Here is a 23,809-nt window from a genome sequence, read left to right as displayed (position 1 = left end):
TTCATCTGTGCTCCAGAACTACCTTTTGTGAGCATAAAACTGCTGGATATATCTGTTGACTCACTGCTTTTCTCACAGGCATCTCTTGGCTAGGTGCCAGCAGCGCTGCATTAGGGAAGGCTGAAGAGTCCTTGAGGTGGGGGGTACTTCCTGCTCAGCACTTGCAGAATTGAATGTATGCTGCCCCTAATTGACTTTATTAAGGGTCTTCACCCGAGCAGACTAATTTTCCAGGTTCTTTTGTGAAGAGGTGTTAGCAAACAGAATTGACAGATGTACTGTCTCCCTGCTGTTGGTTGCTGCTGGGATTCATGATGGCAGTATAATGGTCTGTATTTTTGGTCTTCCCTGGATCTGTGCCCTCTGTAACATGGTGATTATTTAATGCTTATGCACTTCTTCCAGCTGGCAGGCACTTCCCCTTTTTTGGCATAATTTCTTTCTATTTTTTTCATATATTTCCTATACCATACCAAGATGGTTCAAGGTGAAAAACACAAAAACAATGAAATAGAAAGATGTGAGAAAGTGCCTACTTACAACTATGAAGTGATTCCATTCTAATTGTTAAAATTCATCTTTGACAAATTACCAATATGATTTCTGATGACAGAGAAGACAGAAATATATCTGCCTATGTATTTTCTCAATGTGGTACATCACTACAAGTTAGAAAAATTGTGATCTGCAAATTTCACGTTTGTTACATCTAAATAGTAGCATTGTGGGCATAGTTCATCACCTCTGCTAGGTTAATGCCAGAAAAAGTTTGTATATGAATGAATAATTTATGCCTCCACTAAATCAAAATGTAGACAGTTAGCAGAAGACATTGTTTGGTTAGCTGCTGCTTCACTTGCTAAAGTGCCAGGAAGAAGAGCTAAATACATTGTTGGAAGAAAAGCCAGGCAAATTAGCCTAGCCAAAAGAGTCTGTCAAAAAGAAAAAAAGTGGGAATTAAACTTGGCAGCCTATTTGCTTATGTGGTCTGAGGGAAAAAATGAAAAACACGTATTTTGCCAGAAAAAAGTGGAAAGTAAATTCAAAGAAACCCCAGAATTATTCTCTAGAAAAATGTATTTGGTTTGCATGGCAAGGTTTTTGGTAGCAGGGGGCTACAGGGGTGGCTGCTGTGAGAAGCTGCTAGAAGCTTCCCCCAGGCCTGATGGAGCCCATGCCAGCCGGCTCCACAGCGGACCCACTGCTGGCCAAGGCTGAGCCCATCAGTGATAGTGGCAGTGCCTCTGGGGTAATGGATTTAAGGAGGGGGGGAATGGGGGGAAGGGAAGTTGGGGGAACCCTGTACAGTGGCATCTGGAGAGAGACATGGGAATATGTGAGAGCAACAGCCCTGCAGACACCAAAGTCATTGAAGAACGAGGGGGAAGCGGTGCTCCAGGTGCCAGAGCAGAGACTCTCCTGCAGCCCGCAGTGAAGCCCAGGCTGCGGCAGGCTGTCCCCTCAGCCCCGGGAGCCCACGGTGGAGCAGGTCCCCCCCACAGCCCGTGGGGACCCCACGCCGGAGCAGGGGGATGCCCGCAGGAGGCTGTGACCCCGTGGGCAGCCCGCGCTGGAGCCGGCTCCTGGCAGGGCCTGTGGCCCCGTGGAGGGGTGAGCCCAGGCTGGGGCAGGGCTGCTGGCCGGGCTGTGACCCCGCGGGGACACACGCTGGGGCAGCCCGTTCCTGAAGGATGGCACCCTGTGGGAGGGACCCACGCTGGACATGGAGAACTGTAGACTGTGGGAAGCGCTCGTGTTGGAGAAGTTCATGGAGGACTGTCTCCCATGGGAAGGACCCCACACTGGAGCAGAGCAGAGTGTGAGGACCCTCACCCTGAGGGGGCAGGAGTAGCAGACAGTGTGTGATGAACTGACACCACCCGCATTCCCCATCCCCCTGTGCTGCCGGGAAGAGGTGGTCAAGAATTTGGGAGTAAAGTTAAGCCTGGAAAGAAGGGAGAGGTAGGGTGAAGGTGTTTTTAACATTTGCTTTTATTTCTCATTATCCTACTCTGATTGGTAATAAATTACATTAATTTTTTCCCCAGTTCAAGTCCGTTTTGCCCATGATGGTAATTGGTGAATGATCTCTCTCTCTCTCTCTCTCTCTCCTTATCTGAACCCACAAGCTTTTCGTCCAGCAGAGGAAGGGGGGTGATAGGGCAGCTTTGGTGAGACCAATGTAAAGACAGCACAAACTGAATCTGAGCAAGCCGTAGGCTGCTCCAGGCTAGCTGTAAAAATTCGAGTTTCCTCATTAGAGCACAGTTAAAAGAACACTTAACTGAACAAATCTTCATATCCTAACATCTGAAAATACTTCTGTCTTTTTCTCCAGACTTCTGTAATAGAATTTTCTCCTGAATAATTGTACTCTCACAGTACAGACTTTTTTAATTAAAGAAAAAATATCTCATACTATGAAACAAAATGCAGTTTCATTAACTTGCAGTAAATGTCCGGCCTGCCAATGTGGTTACTCAGGAAAAGTATCAAGCTTTGAGGAGAGAAACAGAAGATGTATATATTCATTATTAGGCTATCTATGCTGATATTTAGGGTTGATCTCAAGTCATCAATAGTTGCCAAGGATTCTGTAAGCTTCCCATCTCCTCTCTCAAATGCAGCATTAATGTGCTACCCTGGAGCATGTGAAATAGAAATATTTAGTGTAAGTCTATAAGCTATCCTTGTACCCATAGGTGAAGTTTAGCAGAAGACTCGGGAGTTACCATGTTGCAGCTGCTCAGTGGTGCAGTGTTGTGTGCTTTGCATACCACAAAGAAATTGGACAGCAAGGAAGTAACCATACATGTTGTCTAAATTAAAGCCAATTTTTATCTGTGAGAACAACAGTTGTATTACACCTAGGTAACAGCAGACTTATCTGCTCAAACCTTTAAGTTTGGATGCTGGTTTGGGTACAGAGGTAAGTTCAGTTTCAATCTAAACATGTTAATTGGTGAAAACTCATTCCCTGGAGATGAAACTGGAAAAAAAAAAATATTTCCAGGGTTTCCGAGGTTTTATCACAAGTACCAGAAATACTTTAAAATTTTATTTCTTGAAGTCAACTAAGCGCTTGCAGGCAGCCCCCACCACTCTTTCTCAGGATGGCTGCTGGACTTCCCCGTGCCTGGAGGGAAGGAGAGCTGTCCAACCTGTCTTCTCCATCCATCAGGCCTCTGAGCTGGAGACTCGGAAGAGGAGAGTGTAGCATTCCTGCTCATGAGAGAAAGTGCCATGCTAGAGAATGAACAAAAAAGCTTATTTTCCTTTCATTTTATTTAGATTAAACATTGGGGAACTGGAGGATTTTTCAGGTTTCTAAAGTGTGGGTTTTTTGAAAGAAAGATTTTTTTGAAGCAGACACTTTTATGTTCCTCACCTTTAATTTATAGGGTGTTTTTTTTTTCTTACATGTTGACTGGCTTCAAGCTAACATGTGGGTGTGACTTGCTACCCAGACCAGTAGTGACAGAGAGGGAGCTTGCTCTCCAGGGGGACATAGCAGGGTCCAGTCCTCCTCGTTACCCTCATAGTTTCCCAGGGACTCTGGAGGATTTCTGCAAGATGTCAGGGTGGCCTTTGTAGCCCCTGGCTACTGACCACATGCTGCCACCACCGCTCCATCCCCAGGACTTCTGTTCACCTGCAGGAAAGCCAGTCATCCACAAGAGACACTTTATTGTAGCTTGTAGGTAAACACCCCCACATCTCAAAGTGAGTGACAATGATTTGCTGACAGAAGTGGTCATTGTAGGAAGCATCTGAAAAATCAGAAAAGAGGAGAAGGGAAGAGAGTCTGTTTCCAGATAATAAGTGAAAAATTATTTGGAGAGGAAAAAACCCAACACATTTATAAAGACCACATTGCTCTGTTTTACAGGACAGCTTCTGTTTTGAGCTAACCTTTAAATAAGATGGCTGGAGGACAGCAGCTTGGATCAAATGAGCTTGCTCTATGGGGTGCTTTTGCTTGTCCAATGTGGTGCTGCTAGGAGTCCCTGAAACTTTCTAAAGAATATTCTGGTATCTTCTGATCTGCGTATGCTGTTACATTGTCTCCTCTAGCAGTGCAGTGGGGCCTACAGAAGTGTGGGTGATGAGAGGGCTCTTCTCTTCATCCTCCAGTTGCTTTTTCATGCTGCTTTTTATCAAATACATGATTTAGCTGAAGGCAAAGAGCAGTTCATTGAAGAAATGGTAATGAAGGTTTTCTGGGAATTAAAGAGATCAAGGACTTTTTTTTTATTACTTTTGAAGCATATTTCAGTATGTGGGGAGAATGAACTTGAATATCTGCAAAGGTGTGAAATGTCTGTGCGGCCTTTCAAGAGCTGTACAAAAATGTTCAGAAGTGTATTTCTTCAAAAACAGACACACCATGCAAGAAAGACTTGAAAAGGAGTATTATCTGTGACTGAAAGCTAGTTTTAAAATGCAGACCTTAGCTCAGCTTTCAGACATACTGTTTGTTGAAGGTAAAGTGACATACCGCTTGACATTTAAGCCGGAAAGCAATGGTTAAAGCCAACTAGAAGAGGTTGTCTTTGGGGAGCACGGGCCCAAGCTGTTTTGTGTCCCAGGCACTTCACTGTTCCGTGCTCCAGTTTCCAAAATCCTGTCACAGGCTTCCATCTGCTGCAGCATCTGTCTTCACAGGGCAAACCTACATCTGTTGCATGGACCCACCAGAGGATTAGCCTTACAGGATGTCTCTCATAGCTGTAGTCTTCTCTTTCACAGCAATTGAGATCCTCATCAGGACAAAACGCGAGGCCCACCTCTGCTGTCTCATCAGTAACTATGCGAGACCTGCCAGGGAGCTAAAAAGAGAGGAGAAATCCTTGGCATCCATGAATTTCATGGTGCCACAGAAGACGATGCTGGGAACTTGGGTGGCTCTTGCAGCAGTGGCAGTATTTGGACATAGGAGGACAGTCAGTGCTGGGGTGACACGACTATGCACTCTAGTGACTGTTTCCCAGTCATTGCAATGATCACATTGGCAAAATGACTGAAAGAAATGAACGTGGCAACGGAAGTAATTAAGTATGGCCTGCATTGCTCCAAGGGGGACGTGCCCTGCACAGCTGGTGTGTGGTGGTGCCATGGTGGCATCCCAGCCTTTCCCACGTTATTCACTCTTACAGTAGATGACCAGAAGGCAACAGAAGCAACAAAGAGGGTTTCTGCTGCTTTTTTAGCTGCTAGAGCCTGCCCAGGAGTGAAGGTGCAATCACAACTGGTGCAGGAGGGCATGTGGGGACAGGAACCCGCATTTGGGTTAGCTGGATCATTCTGCCATCTCGTGGAGCTTCTCCCCATAGTGCCCACTGCTCACTCTGCAGCCTGCCACTGGTGTCCTAATAGAATTGTCCAGCTTGCCCTCATCTCCAGAGGACCATCATTCCACCCAGCAGCCCTCCCTGGAGGGACTTGGTACCACAGTGACACAGACTGGGAAACCTTTGGCTTCGGCTGTGTTGGCAGTGCTGGTCTGGGAGGCGATGCCCAGCACCTCTCCACCCCACAGCAGTCTGCTGCCAGTGCTGTTAGCATAGATGCACAAAACAGGTGCCAGATGCCTCCAGAATTTGAAAGCAGCAGGTCATCTTGCAGCTGTGTGGCTCAAGTTATTTGATTGAGATAGAATAGAAACAGTAAATATCACTTGATGAAGTAAAAACCTCTCTATTTAGGGTTAAAAATATGTTGCATTGTAGTTTATTTTCCATAAAAATATGTAAATAATTTGTGCTCCCTAAATAAGATTTAGTAAGTCATGTTATATTTATATTTGAAAACCTTCATGCCAACTATACTTTGACTTTTTAGTGTCTTTCTACAGCCTTACATAGTAGGAAGTTGTTCTTTGCCTTCTTTCATTTCATATTTACATTCATGAGCCCTTTTCTGAACCATCGTGTTTACATCATCTTCCCCATCGCTCTGTGGCCTCCCAGAGCTCCCAAGCTGGGGTCAGAGAAAGTGGTGGATTTTTTATTTTTTTTTTTATTTTTTTTTTTTTTAGCATGGCTGTATTTAGTTCATATGATGCAACATTGTTCTTAGGATGTAACGGTCAGTTTGACCTCTTTACAAACACCAAGCAAGTATGTGAGAAAACATTTTACGAGTCACAAGGGAATTCTTGGGGGCTCTCAGCAGAGTAGAATAATTTTCCTTGGCTGGCAACAGTGAGGACTAGACTGCACCGCTGACTTTAGCAGCATATGAAGAACAGCCTTGTAATGGGAGAGGTCACTATAGACTGGGCTCACTTACTGGTTTTCCATATAATTTTATTTCATTTCCTTTTATAGAGACTTGAAAGGTATTTATTTAGTTCGTTGCTTCCTCTGTAACCTTCAGGACACACCTGAACTTCACATCTGCAACCATCAGACCTAAGTAAGGAGTTATGCACCGTGGCGGGGCTGTAGGCAAGGTCTCACAGAAGTTGCAGTATCCCAAAAGGACAGGGCATGGAAAGGCAATGTGCATGTTGTATTTTTCATTTTGATTGTGAGAGACCAGTTTTTATGGCTTCCGATAGATCAGTGGATGATTAATGGGAAAACATTGGCAAGGTGTGTGTATTTGAGTTACAGTTCCTCATTTTAGATTATTAGGGATACTAAGAACTGATGTACATCTGTGGAAGACTCTGGTGTTTCTGTAATTTTTGGTTAAGATCCTGAGGATCAAGAAGTAGGGAATGCCTTGAAGCCCATGAATTACTTCCTTTTTGAAAAAACTTAAGTGTACCTTGTGCTGGACCAAAGAAAGTTCTTATTTCCCCCAGTACTCTTAGGATTTTGTATTAGGAGGGGAAATAAAATCAAAATCTAATCTAAGGTCACATCTTTTTGTATATGGTACAGTATTTGCCATGAGTTAAAGACATTAATTTAAGTAAAGTGTTCATAATTCTACAAAAAATTTGAAGTTTTGTCTTTTTGTGATAGCATTAAAACTCCCAAAGGAATTTCAGAATTTAGAATTAGGAGATCAGGAATTAGAAATACTTCTAATCATGTGCTGACTTCCTCTTATGATATATATGAACTCGCTATGACAAATAGAACAGTTCTTTTGTTATTAACTTAAAAAAAATATAGTAAAAACACACCTTTGATGTATTTCTGATAGATCAATAGCCTGGCTCCTTGACAGATTAATAGATCAGGGCACATTATGATTTTTATTCGAAAGGCAATTTTACAGAAGAAGGAAGTGGACATTACCAATTTACCATTTCAGCTGAAATTGTAACAGTAGAAAAACAAAGTACTATTAAAGAGAGATGGTTTCTGTTGTTACTTGCAGCCCCAGGCTGATTCCTGGGCATCCCTCTACCTTATTGGAGACAGCAGCCCAGCGGGATGTGAGCAGCGTGGATTGTAACCAGGAGCTGAGGAATAAAACAAAATTCCTCTTTCTTTATTGTGGAGGGGTATGATCAAAGTAGCTGTGTGTGTTTCTTTCTGTATCTTTCCTGGCTGTGTGAGAATCGTTTTTTGACAAGGCTCCTCAGTGATTTAAATGAGCAAGGCTGTCATCTGTCACCTGACAATTTTTTGTCTCGCATAAAAACCTTTCTGCCCTGATAGATCTATGTCCTGCTGGGAAAACATGCTCTTACTAGGAAATGTGGCATTAATGTTGCTTAGGATAACAGAGTAATGCTGCCTAGAATAATGTCATTGTACCTTAGCTTTCTGTGCTCAGAAAAAAAAATCCAACAGAAATTCCTGTAAGTCCTGCTAGCAAATGAAGAGCAGCTTCCTGTAGGGGCGTTTAGGTTTTTTGATGACTAGCACACCTCAGGCCAGCCTTTCTCATGGTTAAAAACTGTGATTTCACATTTCATGGAGCTGCATAATTGCCATCAAGTAAAAATCTCTGAGGGGATGGATGGTGGCTGGTGATTTATTTCACAGATTATGAATACAGTAAGATTGGAAAGGTGAGCAGGTACTGCAAATGCACCAGGACCCTTCAGCAGCTGTAATACGGGTCACAGCAGTGGTGGTAAACAGAGACTGGAAAGGGGCAACGCTTTTACCCTGAAGAAAACCTGGTGCTTCTGATGTCAGGAATGTGAAACGTGTGCCACTGCATGGTGAAAAATTGTAGGTTTGTATGAAAACGTATGTGGTCTTTATCTTAAACCCTGAGTCCATCAAAGAGGAGGGGGGAAGATGTTTCTCTCTCATCCTTTTCCACTCCTTCCACAAATCAAATTCAAAGGGAATTGCCACTCGGTAGTTTAGATAAATGCACTCCTGCTGGATTCAGTGACCCTGCAGCAGTTTACCCTAAAAAAGGAGTACTAAAAAATCTCTTTTTGACTAAATATAAGCTGTTTACATGTTAAATCTGCAGGATTTTCCACATGAATTTATGTTACTTTTATTGTATGGATGTTTCTCTGGCCATATTAATCAGATACTGTTCTCACAGTGACAGGAAGGTTCCTGTTACACTTTTGTGTTGGATGTCAATACTTTTCTCAAAGTATTTTCTGACTCACTGTATTCATTATTCTTGCAAAGAAACAGTATGTTGCTTTGTTGTGAGTTAATGCCGTTCACCTTTGTATGGGAGTAAGAAAAGAGGAATGGTTCTCGGCTGGGTGTTTAACTAATGATTTTCAAATCTTATGTAGGTGTTTCTACCTTTCAGTTAATCCATCAATCAAGTGCAAGCTAGCTTGGGCGTAATTTAAAGTATTGTCAGGACAATATTTCAGATTTTTTAAAATCCAAGCAATGTATTATTTCACTGCAGGTCTCCGCAGGTTCTTATGGAAACTGAAAATATGTATCCCTGAAGACATCTCTGGTGGCATCTATAGTAAAAGCACAATAAACCTTTAAAGAACCACAATTTTTAATTCATGTTAAAAAAAAAAAACTGTTGGGATGATAGGAGGGACACATTGCCTGTGCCGCCTTACTGTGCCATCAGTAGATTTCTTAGAGCATTGAGAATGCGGGGCTGGTTAGCTTCAGCTAAGAGCTTTGAGTGTCAAAATTCAGGTCTTGACCATAAACCTTCTGGTATGTATTTAAGGCAAGCCCTTCTCAGAATGCTTGAATACACTGGAGGGAGCATTGGAGACGGGTTGTTTATATCCCAGCTGGCAATTCTTATGTTGTTTTCTTTGATGGTTCCTCACCATGTGATTTACTTCTCAGCCCAGGATCTTCTAATGTGCTTATAGAATCTCATTTACACGGTGTAAAAGAGGAGGAAACAGGAACATAATTTAAGGCTTACAAACCCAAATGTGACACTAATGAAGAGAGGCACGAGGGCTGAAGCTCTGGGAAGAGCTTATCTGTGCTGAGGTCTCAGGAGTGGATGCTGAGCTGAAGGCCTGTACCCGCCACCGCCCGGGAGAGCAGGGGATGCTCACCATGTCTCCCGTGCTGCCCAGCACTCCGTTTGGTGGGGGACATGTTGCCCACTGAATTGTTCTCTGTCACGTTTTATTTGCTTGGTGAAGTATAGATTTGATTAGTCATTGGTTTGATACATTGCGTTATAAAAATACGCATCTTTAAATAAGAATGGTTTTGCAAAGATGAGATCATTTCCTCTTTGCTTATGTTGTCTTGCACTTTTTTTTTTCCCTCTGCACGTCTCTTTGGAGTCAGTGGGTCTGCTTGTGGAGTAAGGGTCTGTTAGACTAGATAAGGATAGTGGAATTCAGTCCCACTTGCAGGTACATTTATTATTGCACTAGAGTAAAGCTAGAAATGGAATACGGTTCCTCAGGGTTCAGTAGCTATGCCTAGTCTTTGTAAAATTATAAATAGCTCCTAATTAGATGAACGATAAATCAGGAAAATGATAAATACTTTCTAATAAGTCCTTTTCTCAGTGGGGGTTTACACAATAGGCTTAATTCTGAACATCTTAGGAATGTACAAAATCGTAATCAAAAGTGATGTATGTTTTTAAATCAAGAGTAAGCTGTGCGAATTACAGCTTACATTTGTTCATTGCAGTCATTGAATGAAGCAGAATAAAAAATAATAATTCTTGTTTCAATTTAATTTGTTCTGGCTACTTCAGGTTTCCCCCAGGGTGTATTTAGAAGAGGGAAGAGTCTGAAAATAATCTCCTGAATATTTTAAATATAATTCATTATGAAAGTTTATCCATGTGACACACTACATTCAGTAGTCTTGATGTAATAATTGTGTTGTTTGCAGCAAGAAAAAAAAAGTTTTTTGCATTCTAAGACAACATCACCTTTTTTTCTCCCCCCACCCCCCAAAACTTTCTGAGGATATTTAGAAGTAAATAAATTGATCAGCAAATGACTTTCAAGGTGTTTGATATAGCCTCAGCAAAATTATTTGACTCTGAGGTGGCTGTATAAAGTATGAGATAAACAAAATATTTCTTAATATAGAGTCAAGAAAGTGCAGCATTCAGCCTCTTTATTTTGTATTGGTTTTTCTTTCCTCTCTTATAGGACATTAATGTATGTATCCTTGAAAACTACCCTGAATGTTCCAATCCCAGGTTATTTTACATCATACCTTATTTCTGTGGACAGCATCCAAGATGCAGGTAAATATATACAAGGTATCCCAATTTGTTCAGCAATAGCTGTTGCCAACATTTTGTTAGAAAATGGTAATAAAGAGGCAACGATTACTTGAAGTGCAAGAGAAAAGCACTGTACGGTACAACACAAGTACATAGTAGCGCTGTATGTGGTAACTATGTGCCTGTATTTTGCAGCAAGGAGGGTAATGCAAATATAGTGCTATTGTTTTTTCTTGATCTAATACTTGGATATTTCATCAAATTTGGATGTATTTATGTGGATTTTTTTTCTGTGTTGCCAGGGTGAGAATGGCAATGACCGTATGTGCTCGCTACTCATTTTACCTGCACTGTAATTTTGTAATACATGTTTTAGCTCTGCTCAGATCCTCATATCAGGTCTATATATGAGGTATTGCAGGTTTATATGTCCATATAAGAAATAGTAATCAAGTTTAAAACTGTGTGAAGTGCAGCCTTCTGTTGCTGTAATTGAGCTAGCTCATTTTTAGTATGTCTATTTACACCATTCTCATATTGCTGTATTACTGATACTGCATAGTAAATTTTTCTGCAATAATATGCGAATAATTTAAAATACCTTCTTGTTTTCAAATACTTCTGTGTTGTTGGTCACAGCATGTTCTTTATTAGGTTTGTTCAACTTTAAGGCATTCTATTTATTTGTTCTTACCACTTCTCCATAGTGGAACAACTGCACATGTTTTCAAAAATTTCTTTCAAAAGCCATACTTTTTTGTAGCAGTAATAACAAGTGAAAATGTGTTCCTTGTTACTTCTCAGTTTCGAAGTATCTTTGTTGTAAAATCCTGCTTTAATTGTTTGGCATAAGTGAAGCTATGATTAAGAAACAAAACAGATTCATGGCCTCATTTTCATTACACGTTTTTTTTCTTAATATATTTTGGCCTGATTTGCAAATGCTTACGGTTGCACATTTAACTTGTGTGCATGAGTAATCCCATTAGCCGCAGTCGCATACCTGAATAATTTCACAGCATATCTATGAGGTTCCCAAGCAGTATATTGCAGTACTGTTTTGTAGCTTGTTAAAGATCTGTCTCCTACCATGCCCTTGCACTTCCTTCAGCTACTTCTTAGTCTCACAAGGAGCTGCAAGAAGAAGGCTCATAGGAGTTGTTAGGACACTCTGCTCTTCCAGAAAAGCGTACAGAAAGTGGTAGGGAATGAAAAACCTGCTCCAAGTCTGCTCTAGTAGGAGTGTAAAGCAATGAGCTTTTCCACATGTCGTCAAAAGAACTTCTGACAAATGTTGCATAGCTTGCAATAGCTTAATGGGGTCAGAGAAGAGGTGTGATCTCCAGCCACGCTTAGGTATCATATGTGATGCAGATGTTCATCATACCAGCTGGACCCTGTGAAAGAGTTGATTTCCTTTAGTTTGGGATACTGGGTTTATACCCCTAATCAATATGAATGCTGACTGATGCTCCCAGGACATAACTGATATGAGTTAGTCTAAGGAATTTAGGATTCATATGCTTGTCTAACCAAATTGTGCTTCCAGGAAACTGTGAGAGAAGCATAAAGATGTACTGGTGTCCTGCCAGCTTCTCCCACTGGGGGAAAGGAGAGAATAACCTTTCTTCAAATTTCTTCAAAACCAGTATCAGTCAGAGCAAACAAATGTGAATCCTGTATCAGAGCCGCAGGGCCATCAGGGGTGATGGCAGGGAAAGGGAAGCTCACAGAGACTTCGGCAGAAGTTAGAATGAAGGACAAGATGGGAAACAGGCTGGTAGCCTCCTGTGGGGTATTCACTGGGTAACAGCAGACAGTGGTTGCTTGCAGTAGTTCTGATGTGGTTCAGGGACACCTCCACCCCTTAGAACCCTTCATCACCCAGGGCAGTTGTTCCTCTCATGAGACAAGTTGTGTTTCCCAGTTGAAATACAGGAGTTCACAAGTTTGAGCTTATAAATAGCTTGGCAAAAGACAACTTCAGAACAGACGGCTTCCACACAGTGATTAACCTGCTTTTAATGCAGTCATGTTGTTACATGCCAAACCAATCTAGGTGTTGTGCAGAAAAGCTCAGTAAGCCACTCAGGTTTGGTGGGGGCGGTTTCTGTCCTGTTGGAAGTATAGCACTGAATATTTGTTGATTCACTTGTCTGCTTGTATTGAATGTATGAAGTAAATGCATATTCAAACTTCTCTTTTTTTCCCTCTTCTCCCTCTCTCCTTCCATTAATTTCATACAGGGAGCCTGGTGAATGGGCCCTTGAAAGAGCAAAGCTGAACGTTAATGAAAATTTTCTGCTTGTGGGCATTCTGGAGGAGTTGGAGGATGTGCTGCTTTTATTAGAAAGATTCTTACCTCATTATTTCAAGGATGTGCTTAGCATCTACAAAAATCCAGGTAACTTTTTCCATTAAAAAGCTACTCTTACAGGAACTTTGGCAAAATCTGCACAGCCGCTGAAAGGTAGGTGTTTATGTCTTGTTTATTCAATGAAGATATTGATCTCCCTTTTAGGGAGCAGATTTGATTGATGGGGAAGGGTACATATTCTGTTTTTATTCTTAATGTTACCGCGTGGTTTTCATGCCTGGGCAAGCACTTCGTGTTCCGGTGATCTTGCCGCATGCCAGAAAGCTTCTTGTTTACCACTGGAGTGGCTTTTTCTTTTAGTGCTGTCGTAACTCAGCTCTCAAACAATACTGTCAAAATACTCTTCAAATGGTGTCAGCAATAAGTAAACCTTCAAGAAGTGGTTTGGGGAGCTGGACACTTTGGAGGTTCTCTAGTTCCAGGATATATATTTTCTCTCAACCTTGACTAAGATTTGAAATTAAATGAACCTTCCATTAAACTGAGTTTGGGTAAAGTACAAATAAGAACATGTATTTACAGCACTTTTAAGTACAAAGCATACTAAGGAAAAAGACTTAAGAGACTGCAGTAGAGAAATGAAAACAGAGAGCACTTAATCTACCCCTTAATTTGCACCCTACCATCAGTCTGAAAGGGTTCTCTCTTCTCTGCATCAGTCTATCCCTCCCAAACCCATTTATTGCTAACTTCTTTAGAAGGCAGCCTTGTGTCCTATGCCTAAACCAAGAAATACGATGCTTCTGTGGGGCTGTGCATGTCATTCTGGCAGAACTGATTTCCTGCTTACATTTGGCTGGGCCATCAACATCGTATGAACCAGGGAGGGATACAGCTTTCCTTCTTGCTTCGTGACCCACATTCATGTCAATGTGACTTGCCTACAGCCGGTGAAGTGTGTGTTTTCTACAAAGTGTGTATTAAAAACCCTTGGATCAAAGATTGCATTTTGTTTGTAGTGCAGCCGATGGCTGGCTTTTGACTGAGAGCATCTATCACACTAATCAGTCACTTCGTAGAAATTATGGGTTTCTGTCCGTAACTAGGAGTTATGGGTGACTGCACCAAACCCTGCTTCCAGGATTCATCTTTGAAAATTTTATATTTAGGAATTATGTTTACATTCCAGGGAAACTGTGGCATTCCTCCTCTGACATGACTTCACTGGGTCGTTATCTGCTATATCCAGCCATAGAGCTAATTTGCTCAATAACAGATGTAAGGAAAGCATGGTATGGTATTGACATGAGAGCAGTGCCCAGTTTAGAATCAGTTATTTCTCTTTTCTTTGTAAAGTAAAAAATGAGAGAACTTATGGTTGTGTTAGGTGGAAGTCTTCCTAAGAGTTTGCATAATTTAGTCTCCAAGATTTTCTCATGGAGATGTTAGATGAGAGGGAGGCAGGGTGTCAATAGAAGGATGCTGTCTTGGCAATGAGCAGACTTTTCTTTGGGAATTTATAGGACTTCCTCAGCTGTTCTGTGTACCATAGATTTTCACTTCTCTAACACTGGGGGAAGCTAACAAACAGCACGCAGCATCTCAATTTTCATCAAGGTTCCCTACAAATGGCCAGTTGTAAAATAAGCGATCTCCCAGAAGTGCCGCATAATCTTTCTCTTCTCTGTGTATATTCTAGTACCTGGGAGATTTGATCCCCTGTTTCAGGACAGTGGTTTCATCTTGGATTTCATATATAAAACTGGTCTTGTGTCATGTCTTTCCTTCAGTATTTCCCATGTGGGTTAAACTTCTGTTTTATTTTTCCCATTCAGTTATTGACAAGGAAGGGCAGAAAGGAAACAGTTTCCTTATGTTAACTCTCTTCTCCGCTTCTTCATACGTTTGGAGATTTTTCCAATCATAATTATTTTCAGGTTATTTCTGAGTTGGTGCTAATGCTTACAAAAACTTGACGGAATCAGCCAAAAAGAAGATAAAATCCAAGTACTGTGTAAGAAATCCTATATTGTTCTACTCAAGGCACCTTAGACCTGATCTGCAACACCCTCTGCTGTTGCATCATGAAGTACTGGGAAGAGGAGAGATTATTGTGCCCAGCTGCGTGGTGATCCCACAAAGCAGCAGATACTTGGGGACAAAACCGACCTTTTGTTGCAACTAATACTTGCAGATTAAATCTATACAATTTACAGTTTTGTCTGCTGACCCGCTGCTCCACTCGAGATACTCTTACAGCAGTCTTTCCTCTTTTTGTGTAAAGTAGATAAAGCTTTGCCAGAACTTATCTTTTGTCAGTTGAAGATACTGAGATGGGAAAAACACAGTGAAGGACTGTGTGCAGAAAGGTGATTTGCTTCCAGGTCAGTGAACTTCTGCACCAGGGTCCACTGCAATAAGCAATTCTGGATTAGCCACAGTTCACAAACTGTATTTATAGAGCTGCTTTGAAGCAGAAAGTAACTGAAGGCAATTTCCATCCACTGATGCTTTAGTGGATTACGTAGATGAGAAAGCAGAGTAGGAAACTGGTGATTGCTGTCCCACCAACCTCATAATCTAAACCAAATTAAAAGCACCTACATCTTGCTATAGGGAACAAACTGCTGGATGTTATTAAACCCATAAAATCACGTGCACATTTAAGATATGTCTGCAGGACTTTGGGAATAAACCCCTTCTTCTTCACAAAGTTGGGACCCTCCTCCTCCCTCATTACAGGTTCTTTGGGTGGTCACCAGATCACTACAGCTCCCATCCAATCAAACTTGTTATTATTGGGAGCTTTCTGTATAGGTCGATACTAACAGAAGTCAGAATATCTGGAAACTTTTTCTCATCTCTTTTTCTTTTAACCATGCAAGCCATATTCAAGCTTCTTTGTTTTTTCTATATCTGTAGTGAAATTTCTCACCTGACACAGCATGTAACAACATTTATTAAGGAAGACTTGCTCAGCGTCCTCCTAGCTGGAAAACAAAAGACTGTAGCCTTTTTACCTTCAAAAATACTTTGCTGCTACTGTTCTGAAGCAAAAAGACAGTAAAACTGTGGCTGTTTTGATCAGATAAATAGTGGGTGTTTACGTCAGAGAACAGAGAAATGTGAATACAGGTGTCTGTATATGTAAGGACACAGATAACTGCTTAATGCAATAGGACTTGAGTGCTTTTGTTGGTGATGCTACTGATTTGTTTTACATAAGCTGGCAGAAAGAAACTGTGAAGAAAAGGTAAAATATAAAAAAATTAAGAGAGTGAAATGCAGTTGACTTGTTCAGACATTATCACTAACAGCTGGGTTTTGAGATTTTTTAATATATTTTCCTTGCCAGCTGCTGTGTATTTGTTCCGTACTGGCTCTTTTTTTTTCTTTTTGGTAGTGTCACATTTTGAAATGCACCCAGTTTTCTCAAATTTTGTGAGTTTAAAAATGCTGATAGTTCTGTATGACAGGAAAGTTTAGTGTCAAAGGAGACTAGGAGGATAATTTTCTTCATTGCATTAACAAAAATGTTGCCTTCAGCTATTCCATATGCCAAATATTTTGACTTGTGCATTTTATAACAGTGAACAACAAAATGTGAAAGCTCTTTGTTGTTCTAAAGTTTTCATTGGAACCAATCTGGTTTTATCTCATAGAATACTTTAGAGCTACAGGCTTCCTGCTTTTCTCCTTTTCCACTCTCCCTTGAAAATAAGTATTTTCTCTAATGTTAATACCAAGTCAAGAATTGCAAAAGGACTCTTTTTCGATATCTGTCTTGTCCAAAGTGACAAACTGTTCCTGCCCTGACAGCTATAACTGCCTTTGACAAGGGATCAAAAGGAGTGGGGGTGGAGGGTGGCAGACAGATTATGGAATAGATAGATGGATTGATAGATGGGTAGAATATTTAAAAAAATAAAATAAAGTATTACTAGAATTCTTTGCTAACACATTAAAATTTGCTTGAAGTTTTGTCTCATTAGGTTTTTCCACAGCATTAAAGCAAATTGCAGAGCCCCAAGTTACCAACATTTTTAAGTATTCCTTAACTCTTTGAAAGGCCTGAAATAGTTATAGCATAACTTTACATGTAAAATCTCTCCTCCTTCTCAGGAGTACAACTGAAGGAAAAATAATTGGTCAGTCCTGTTCATTTTTCCTGGCTATAGCTCACTTCCGTAGCCTGGCTGGTAGCCAGAACACGGGGAATACTTACACAATTTCTTTTGAAATGGGCACGTGTGGGTTTTTTATCTTTGGTGGGTTTAAGAGGCAGAAAATGCACACTGTAAACAGCAAAACATAGAATTTTCTTCTGCCTTGTCAGCTTCTGTGGCATGGGGTAAAAGTTAACAGCATCTGGTGTAAAAGAATAAGTAATAAATTGTTTTTTATCACCTCAGAAATAGCCCATATCCTCTTGCCTTTCTGCAGGAGTTCATAAATTTTCTTGGCACCAGAAACCCTATAAAAACACTTCTTCCCAATACCAGGAAAAAAAAATATCTTTGTTTCCTGAAAGTTACATTTTGCGTCGATCTTACTCTAAAGCAAGAAGACTGACTTTAAGCTTTTCAAACAGTGAATTTTACTGAGTGCAATGAAACTACTCATGCTGTCAGCTGGAAGAAAATGTATTGTTCAGATAAACTGTAAAATGTGCTTTTTCTGAAAATGCAACAAAAATGTGATTCTCCTTAGGAATCATGTTTACAGGGAATATTTTATACTGTAGTAGTAATATTATCCCGGGTAATATAAACCTGCTGATTTTTTAAATCCATTCTATTCATGAATGCTAGCGACACAGTCTTGACACTTTCTATTTATAAGCTTTCCCTTCTCTTTAAACCCAGTAAGGAGGGAGGTGCTGCCGTTTGTCCTTACTGCAAGGCTGAGGTCCTGTGAGGCAGATGATGAAGCCTTTTTTGGTAGAGTTAGGAAAATGGTGGGATCAGCCGCAGAAGTCTGTGCACCGTGCTGCAGACCACTCCTGTGCCGGGGCAGCGCTGACAGTGGGGCATGCCTACACATCGTTCCTGTGCTAGAAGTGGAGAAAAGCACTTTCCCCCTCCATGTCAAAATAAAACTCTTTGCAAGTGGATAAGGCTAAGAGGGGCTTTCCTTTCTTTCTTTTCTTTTCTCTTCCAGGCCATCACTTTGTTAGCAGTGCTCCCTATAGTCTGATACCTTTAGTAACAAGTTCTTGTGGCAGCTTTTCTGCCAACCCTGTTCTTGGGCTGCTCTGGCAAGATGTGGATGCTGTGCATTTGGAAATGTTCAGGAACTGAGGGTCATTGCTGGAAAAGTTGCTGTGGTATGAAGAAAGCAAAGGGAGGGCTGGAAGATCCCACTGCCCTTTTTTTCCATCTGAGAAACTGGAATAGAGGATATCTTTGCAGGCACAACCTCCAAGAGCAAAAACTCTGGGTAGGAAATTTTGAAAGAAGTCTGATCGAAGGAGGCAGTGCATTTTGTGCAGTGTCCTTAAATCATGATCATCTTATATTCTGCCTTTGTTCAGCACAAAATGAAAGGAATGAAAAAAACAGGGTGAGTGATCTGCAGTTTCTAATACTCTGCCTGCTTCTCGTGAGCTGTACTTCCTGGAGAGAGTTGGGACTGGTATGTGGAAAGGGAATATATTGGCTCATCTCTTGTGCACAAATGAACAACCCTTCTCTGTCCTACAAGCATCTGTATTCTTGATGCGCAAATAAAAGCTGCTTGGATTAGACTCTGTTCAAATGCTGAGATTTTTGTTTTGCATCACTTCTTTGCATCTGCTACTTGCTTAAAACAGAAATTGGGAAAACTTTGACCATGTTCAAATGCTCAAAAACTTTGGAGACTCCAAATATGCAGTCTTTTCTTTTGCCTCACGCTGTAAAACAGCTATGTGCTTTCCCTAAATAATACTCTCAAGAGGAATCACTGTGTGAAAGTTTTCTACAGAAGAGGAAAATACTAAATTTTGTGTGGAGTTAAAACGTGAGGTTGGACTTAAATGTGTGACTTAAAAATTTTTGTCCAGAAGGTGGTGTAATCTCCCTGTTTGTTCAGGACCTTCAGGGGACTTGAACATCATGCCGGTGGTAATAGCACATGTGAATTTACATTCTGCCTGGGTGGCGTTCTCTTTTTTTTATCACCCAACATCCGGTTCTGAAACTAGAAAATAAAAATAGGAAATGTGAACAAACCATTCCTTTCTTCTCCCTCTGAAGTCTGAACTTTCAAAACTACATAGAACACTCTAAAACAATGTGTATGTTAAAGCAGGCGGTTCAAGCTCTATAAAGAGTGCTTAATTGCATTTTTCTTTCTTGTAAAACAAATTCCCAGTTCTCTGTGTGCAAGAGAGGCAGGGAAGGAGGAAAAGTCACAGTGCATATCCCCAAGGATGTTTGTTCCCAGTTAGGTTGATAGCATCTAGGACATTCTGCACAACTAACCTGCTCTTTGGTTTCTTTTGTAAACCTGAATGTAGTATCAAAAGTTGTAGATAAATTATTTAGCTCGTTAGCCATGAAAATACAAGGTTTGGAGAGCAGGGTCCAAAACAGACTGCCTGATCTGGGATGCCTTGAAGTTAGTGGATGCACCAGTCAGTGATAAGCACAAACAGTGGAAATATCCTTTCTTTTCCCAATTCCATAAAAGGAAAATATGATGTTTTCTATCTTTCAGAGGTTTCAAATCCCATTGTGAATAAAGTAAACAGTTTTAAGAATAGGAGCTCTTGCAAGGATTTGAGCACTTCTGGCTTTCTAATGACTGTGTTTTTCAAAAGATCCATTTTGGAAGATTTGTTTCAGAAGCTAAACTTCTCTGTGGCAAGTTCTGCAGCAAAGATTGGCAGCTTATAACAGCTGTGGTTCTTGTCCTGCTTAGGAGGGTGAAGCCACTCCAGGCTATGTGTGTGTTGCATGAGAGGCGTAACTGTGGCACCGAAAGACTCATCCAAGATAGTATCAGTGTCATTGCTAAAATACGAGCAACAGTAAAGGTGCGGCAAGAGTTTGGCATGGCTTTCCAGGCCCACATGGAGCTTGTGTGCATCCAGGCTCAACTCCACCATATTTACTGTTCCCTGCTAGTGTATACTTGTTAGCTTGGAGTTAGTTCATATGTGCATGGTAATGCAGCAGAGCATTTGCCTATAAATACATCGTGGCCCAAAATGAATGGTACATTTTGAGACAAAAAGTGAGTTAGCTGACAGCCCGACATGACAGTGACGCTCACTGCAGATACATCTGCTCCCTGAGCTTACAGTGCAGGGAAGTACAATTTACAGGGCCATCTGCCAAACATACTACTGTGGCTCTGCTTTCTCCTAGAGTCCAGAGGAGTGGCTGACTTTGTAAGTACGGCAGCACCAACTTAAATCAGGTGAGAAACGGACATATTTCATATCGACAGGTTGGGATGGTGGGCATGGTTCATGAACTGGAGGAATGAGGAGGGCTGGTATTGATCCACAGTACCCCTGCCAAGGGCTTCTGGCATTGGAGGAGGTTGGCCTCCTTCCAGGTCTCACCACTGAATACAGCATAGAATGATATGGTTTCTCTGCTTGCCAGTTGCCATGCAAATTTTTGAGTCCTTATTTTAGGCTTAGATTTTCACAGGAGTTGAATTTGTAAAGGCTCTGCTCAGAATGAGCTGTAGTGGAAGGTGAAGGCCATGTTCCCTTAAATCATCCTTTGAAAAACCTAGATGAAATGTTTCTCTTCTACTGAAGCTTCTGGACACATGAGCTCGTAGACTGGCTCTGACAGCCGACAATGTAGTGTAGAGATAGGCCAGTAAGACAGACTTACTGAATCTTCCCTTTCTTTGTGCTATAATACATGTTGTATGTATAGAGCTTGTGCTCTGCAGTCTGCTACCTTTTTCCTATTCCTCTTCACCACCTTTTTCTCATTGCTCTTTCCCGTCAGCTGGCAGGGTCTTTACCTGAAGCCAAGCACGCTTTTTTACATGCTCTTGTCTGAGCTGGTCCGTCATAAGCAGTTTCCCCTCTCTGAACTTCCGACATAATGCATTTATACCTGTAGGGTTATGAAGGCTGAGACCACCTACGGCATCATCTTCATCTTGTAGTTCAATTCCAAAAGACTTCAGCCTCCAGATTTTACATTTCATCCCACATCTTCATGATGCTTGCATTGTTTCAATTTCCTTGTATTAGATCTATTGATGGGCAGTCTGGTTTTGGACTAAACCACACAGATGTAATTTCATACTTCGTTGCTGTAAAAACAAAACTTATTTGTGGTCTAAATCCCAAGAGGCCAGTCAGCCAAACCCTTGCATCCCACATATCTAGAGTTCATCTGGATCTTTCTTTGTGTCAGGGTATCATTTTGAAGGGTTGGTGCTGGTATCTTTCAAGCAAATGTTATGTTTATCTAATGAGCATATCAGTCATTAAAGGTGTTATGGTTTATAACAGTGCTGCTGCTGTTCATCTGGGGTTGATTCCCTGATGCATCTTTTTAATGTTTCCTGTTCCTAGTATGACAAAATAAAAAACGCATGGACAAGCAGCTTTGCTAAAGGTCTAGCACAGAGGGAAAGCTGCATTCAGATACAGCATTAGTTGTATCTCGTAAATAATCCAGGGTCACTGATGACAAAACACCACAAACATTTTAATGACAGACAATTAAAGCTTGCAATGACAGTTCATTCCTTCTTGACCAACTTATTAAATAAAATCATAATGCTATTTTAATCAGTATCATTCCGGCTAAACCTCTGTTAACTGCTTCTGCTTTAAAAATAGCATTTCAATAAAAATTATAACAGATTATGCAAACTGCTTCTTTGACCTCTGTTCAGGCAACAGAAGGCATAGAGGAGGAGGCAGACAGCCATTAAATCCCAGGTAATAAGCCTACTTCTGTTCCCAGCTGCAGTTCCAGTACATTTGCACAGGTCTTCATTTCACCTACATGGAAACTAGCAAGTTGCACAAGGTGTCTGAGGCTGGAATCTGAAAAAATTTTGTCAATCATGGGACCAAAGCAACTGAGAATTTAGCTCGATTATCATTGTGTCCCACAGTCTGTTTTCAGGGTTAGTGTTTGGGCAAAAGCATCTTTTAACTGAAAACCGAGCACATTTGGCATTGAAGACACAGGAGCAGTGTGAAGCAGATCACAGAGCTGACTATTCACTTTGCTTTTAGGAGCATAATAATATTTTCAGTCTTCAGAGAAAGCTATTGTATCTTTCCCTCAGACAAATTGTTAAGTCCTGCCCATTGTATCAGTGATAGAATAGGCTACAGGTCAAACTGATTATTCTTATCCCTGAGGCATCTTGCAAGAGCAATGCGAGTACTGTGAGACAGTATCTTTGATGGTTCAGAAATGTTTTGAAAAATATTCAAGTTAAAGTAACTACAGAAAAGAGATGGAATTATAAAACCACTTTTACCTGTAATTTTTTGTACACTAGAGACAAGCAGCCATTCCTAAGGAACTACTTGGGGGTTCACATAAACATTGCAATTTAAAATCAAGTTTTTACAGTGATACAAGTGAGCTGCTGTAAAATAATTAAATGCTGTAATAATTAAAATGAGGAAAACATGAAAGAGCATAAATTCTGACAAGTTAGGTGTGAAATTATAACAAGGCACTTTCTGGCATTCAGCTTGCTGAAGGCATTAAAGCTAATACCAAAAGGTTTTTTTCAACCACATCAGAACTTGGTGGCCCACCAGAGAGCTGGAAAGAGGGAGACAGTAGGTAGCTGGGAGGAGTGACAGGGAAGCGTCCCCAGGGAAGCGACATACCCAGAGTACATCTGTAAAGAGGCCAGTTTCTCCCAGAGAGCACAGTGCGTTGCACTCCAGGTCATCTTAAGACCACTAGTATTACTATTAGAAAAGAAGGGAAGGTATTACTAGAATAAATTCCAGCAAAGTGCAAAAGTTGGCCCTTGATTACGAAGTTATAAGAATTAAAATGAAGGAAATATATTAGCAATGTAGCTCTCAGCTGCTACACAGGAGTCCTTTTGGTATGTCTCCCAGCCATCACTCCTGAGGGGGTAATGTGCTCACTTGAGCATAGCTTCACACCATGCCTGTGCTCCTTCCTCCGAGCCCATTTGCTTTACCTGCCTTGGAGGCAGCTTGTGGTGCTGAAGAGCCAACCCCTCGCTCTTCCAAGAGTGAGTCTTTCTTGGAGTTTATGCTCCCTACTTCCTTTCCCATTTGGAATTTCCCAGCCTTTTTGATCTGTCCCTCTTGAAAACTTGCTCTCCCAAGAAGTTACAGCAAGAGAAGAGGGTTTTACTTAATATGGCTAGGAAGATTCCTTTTTTCTTCTTTTTCTCTGTTCTTGGAGTAGAATCACAGATTTACAGATGCAGTAAGAAACAGCATCCTCCCCTCTGCTGCTCATCTTCCCTGTCTCCTCCCTTTCTTCCAAATTGCATTCCCATTGTGTTCCTTAATTAGTATCTTTCCAGTTACGCTGCTTTTTCGATCTCCAACATTTGCACAGTTGTTACTGTGCTTTGTAAATCTCACCTTTTGAGCTGACTCATTCTGAATAACTTCAGTTACTTGCAGATGCCATCTATAATACAGGTAACAGATTTTCTGTTAGGGTGGCATATTTTTCTCCTCAGCTGTCTTTACTCCTTGGCAGCATCAGGAGTTCTGCTGCCAGAGCTAGTACTCACCAAGGATCTCTTTACTGAAACTGCCAACTCTGCGGTGCGTCCTGTCATTCAGTCAGCAGCTATATTGGAAGAATGGAAGGCAGTTAACATGGCTTCAAGCTTTTAAAGGGTTCCAATGGTCACCTGGACAGCAACGGATGAAATAATCCAATTTCTGTACTGGTAGGGACTGTAATGAAGAATGGCATTAATGGACAGTTG

General features: G+C 41.1%; 1 protein-coding gene across 1 annotated transcript in view; it reads left to right on the top strand.

Annotated features, from left to right (window-relative positions):
• The window catches only part of UST (uronyl 2-sulfotransferase), a 166,385-nt gene that overhangs the window by 121,213 nt on the left and 21,363 nt on the right, over positions 1-23,809 (top strand). Inside the window, exons 6-7 of the mRNA XM_037392589.1 lie at positions 10,499-10,596; positions 12,822-12,979. Of these exons, the coding sequence (XP_037248486.1) occupies positions 10,499-10,596; positions 12,822-12,979 (256 nt within the window). The remainder of the gene's footprint in view (positions 1-10,498; positions 10,597-12,821; positions 12,980-23,809) is intronic.

This window comes from Falco rusticolus, chromosome 6 (genome assembly GCF_015220075.1).
Source record: "Falco rusticolus isolate bFalRus1 chromosome 6, bFalRus1.pri, whole genome shotgun sequence".
NCBI classification, from domain to species: Eukaryota; Metazoa; Chordata; class Aves; order Falconiformes; family Falconidae; genus Falco; species Falco rusticolus.
The sequence above is the reverse complement of the archived record's forward strand: the minus strand, read 5'-3'. Positions and strand labels throughout refer to the sequence as shown.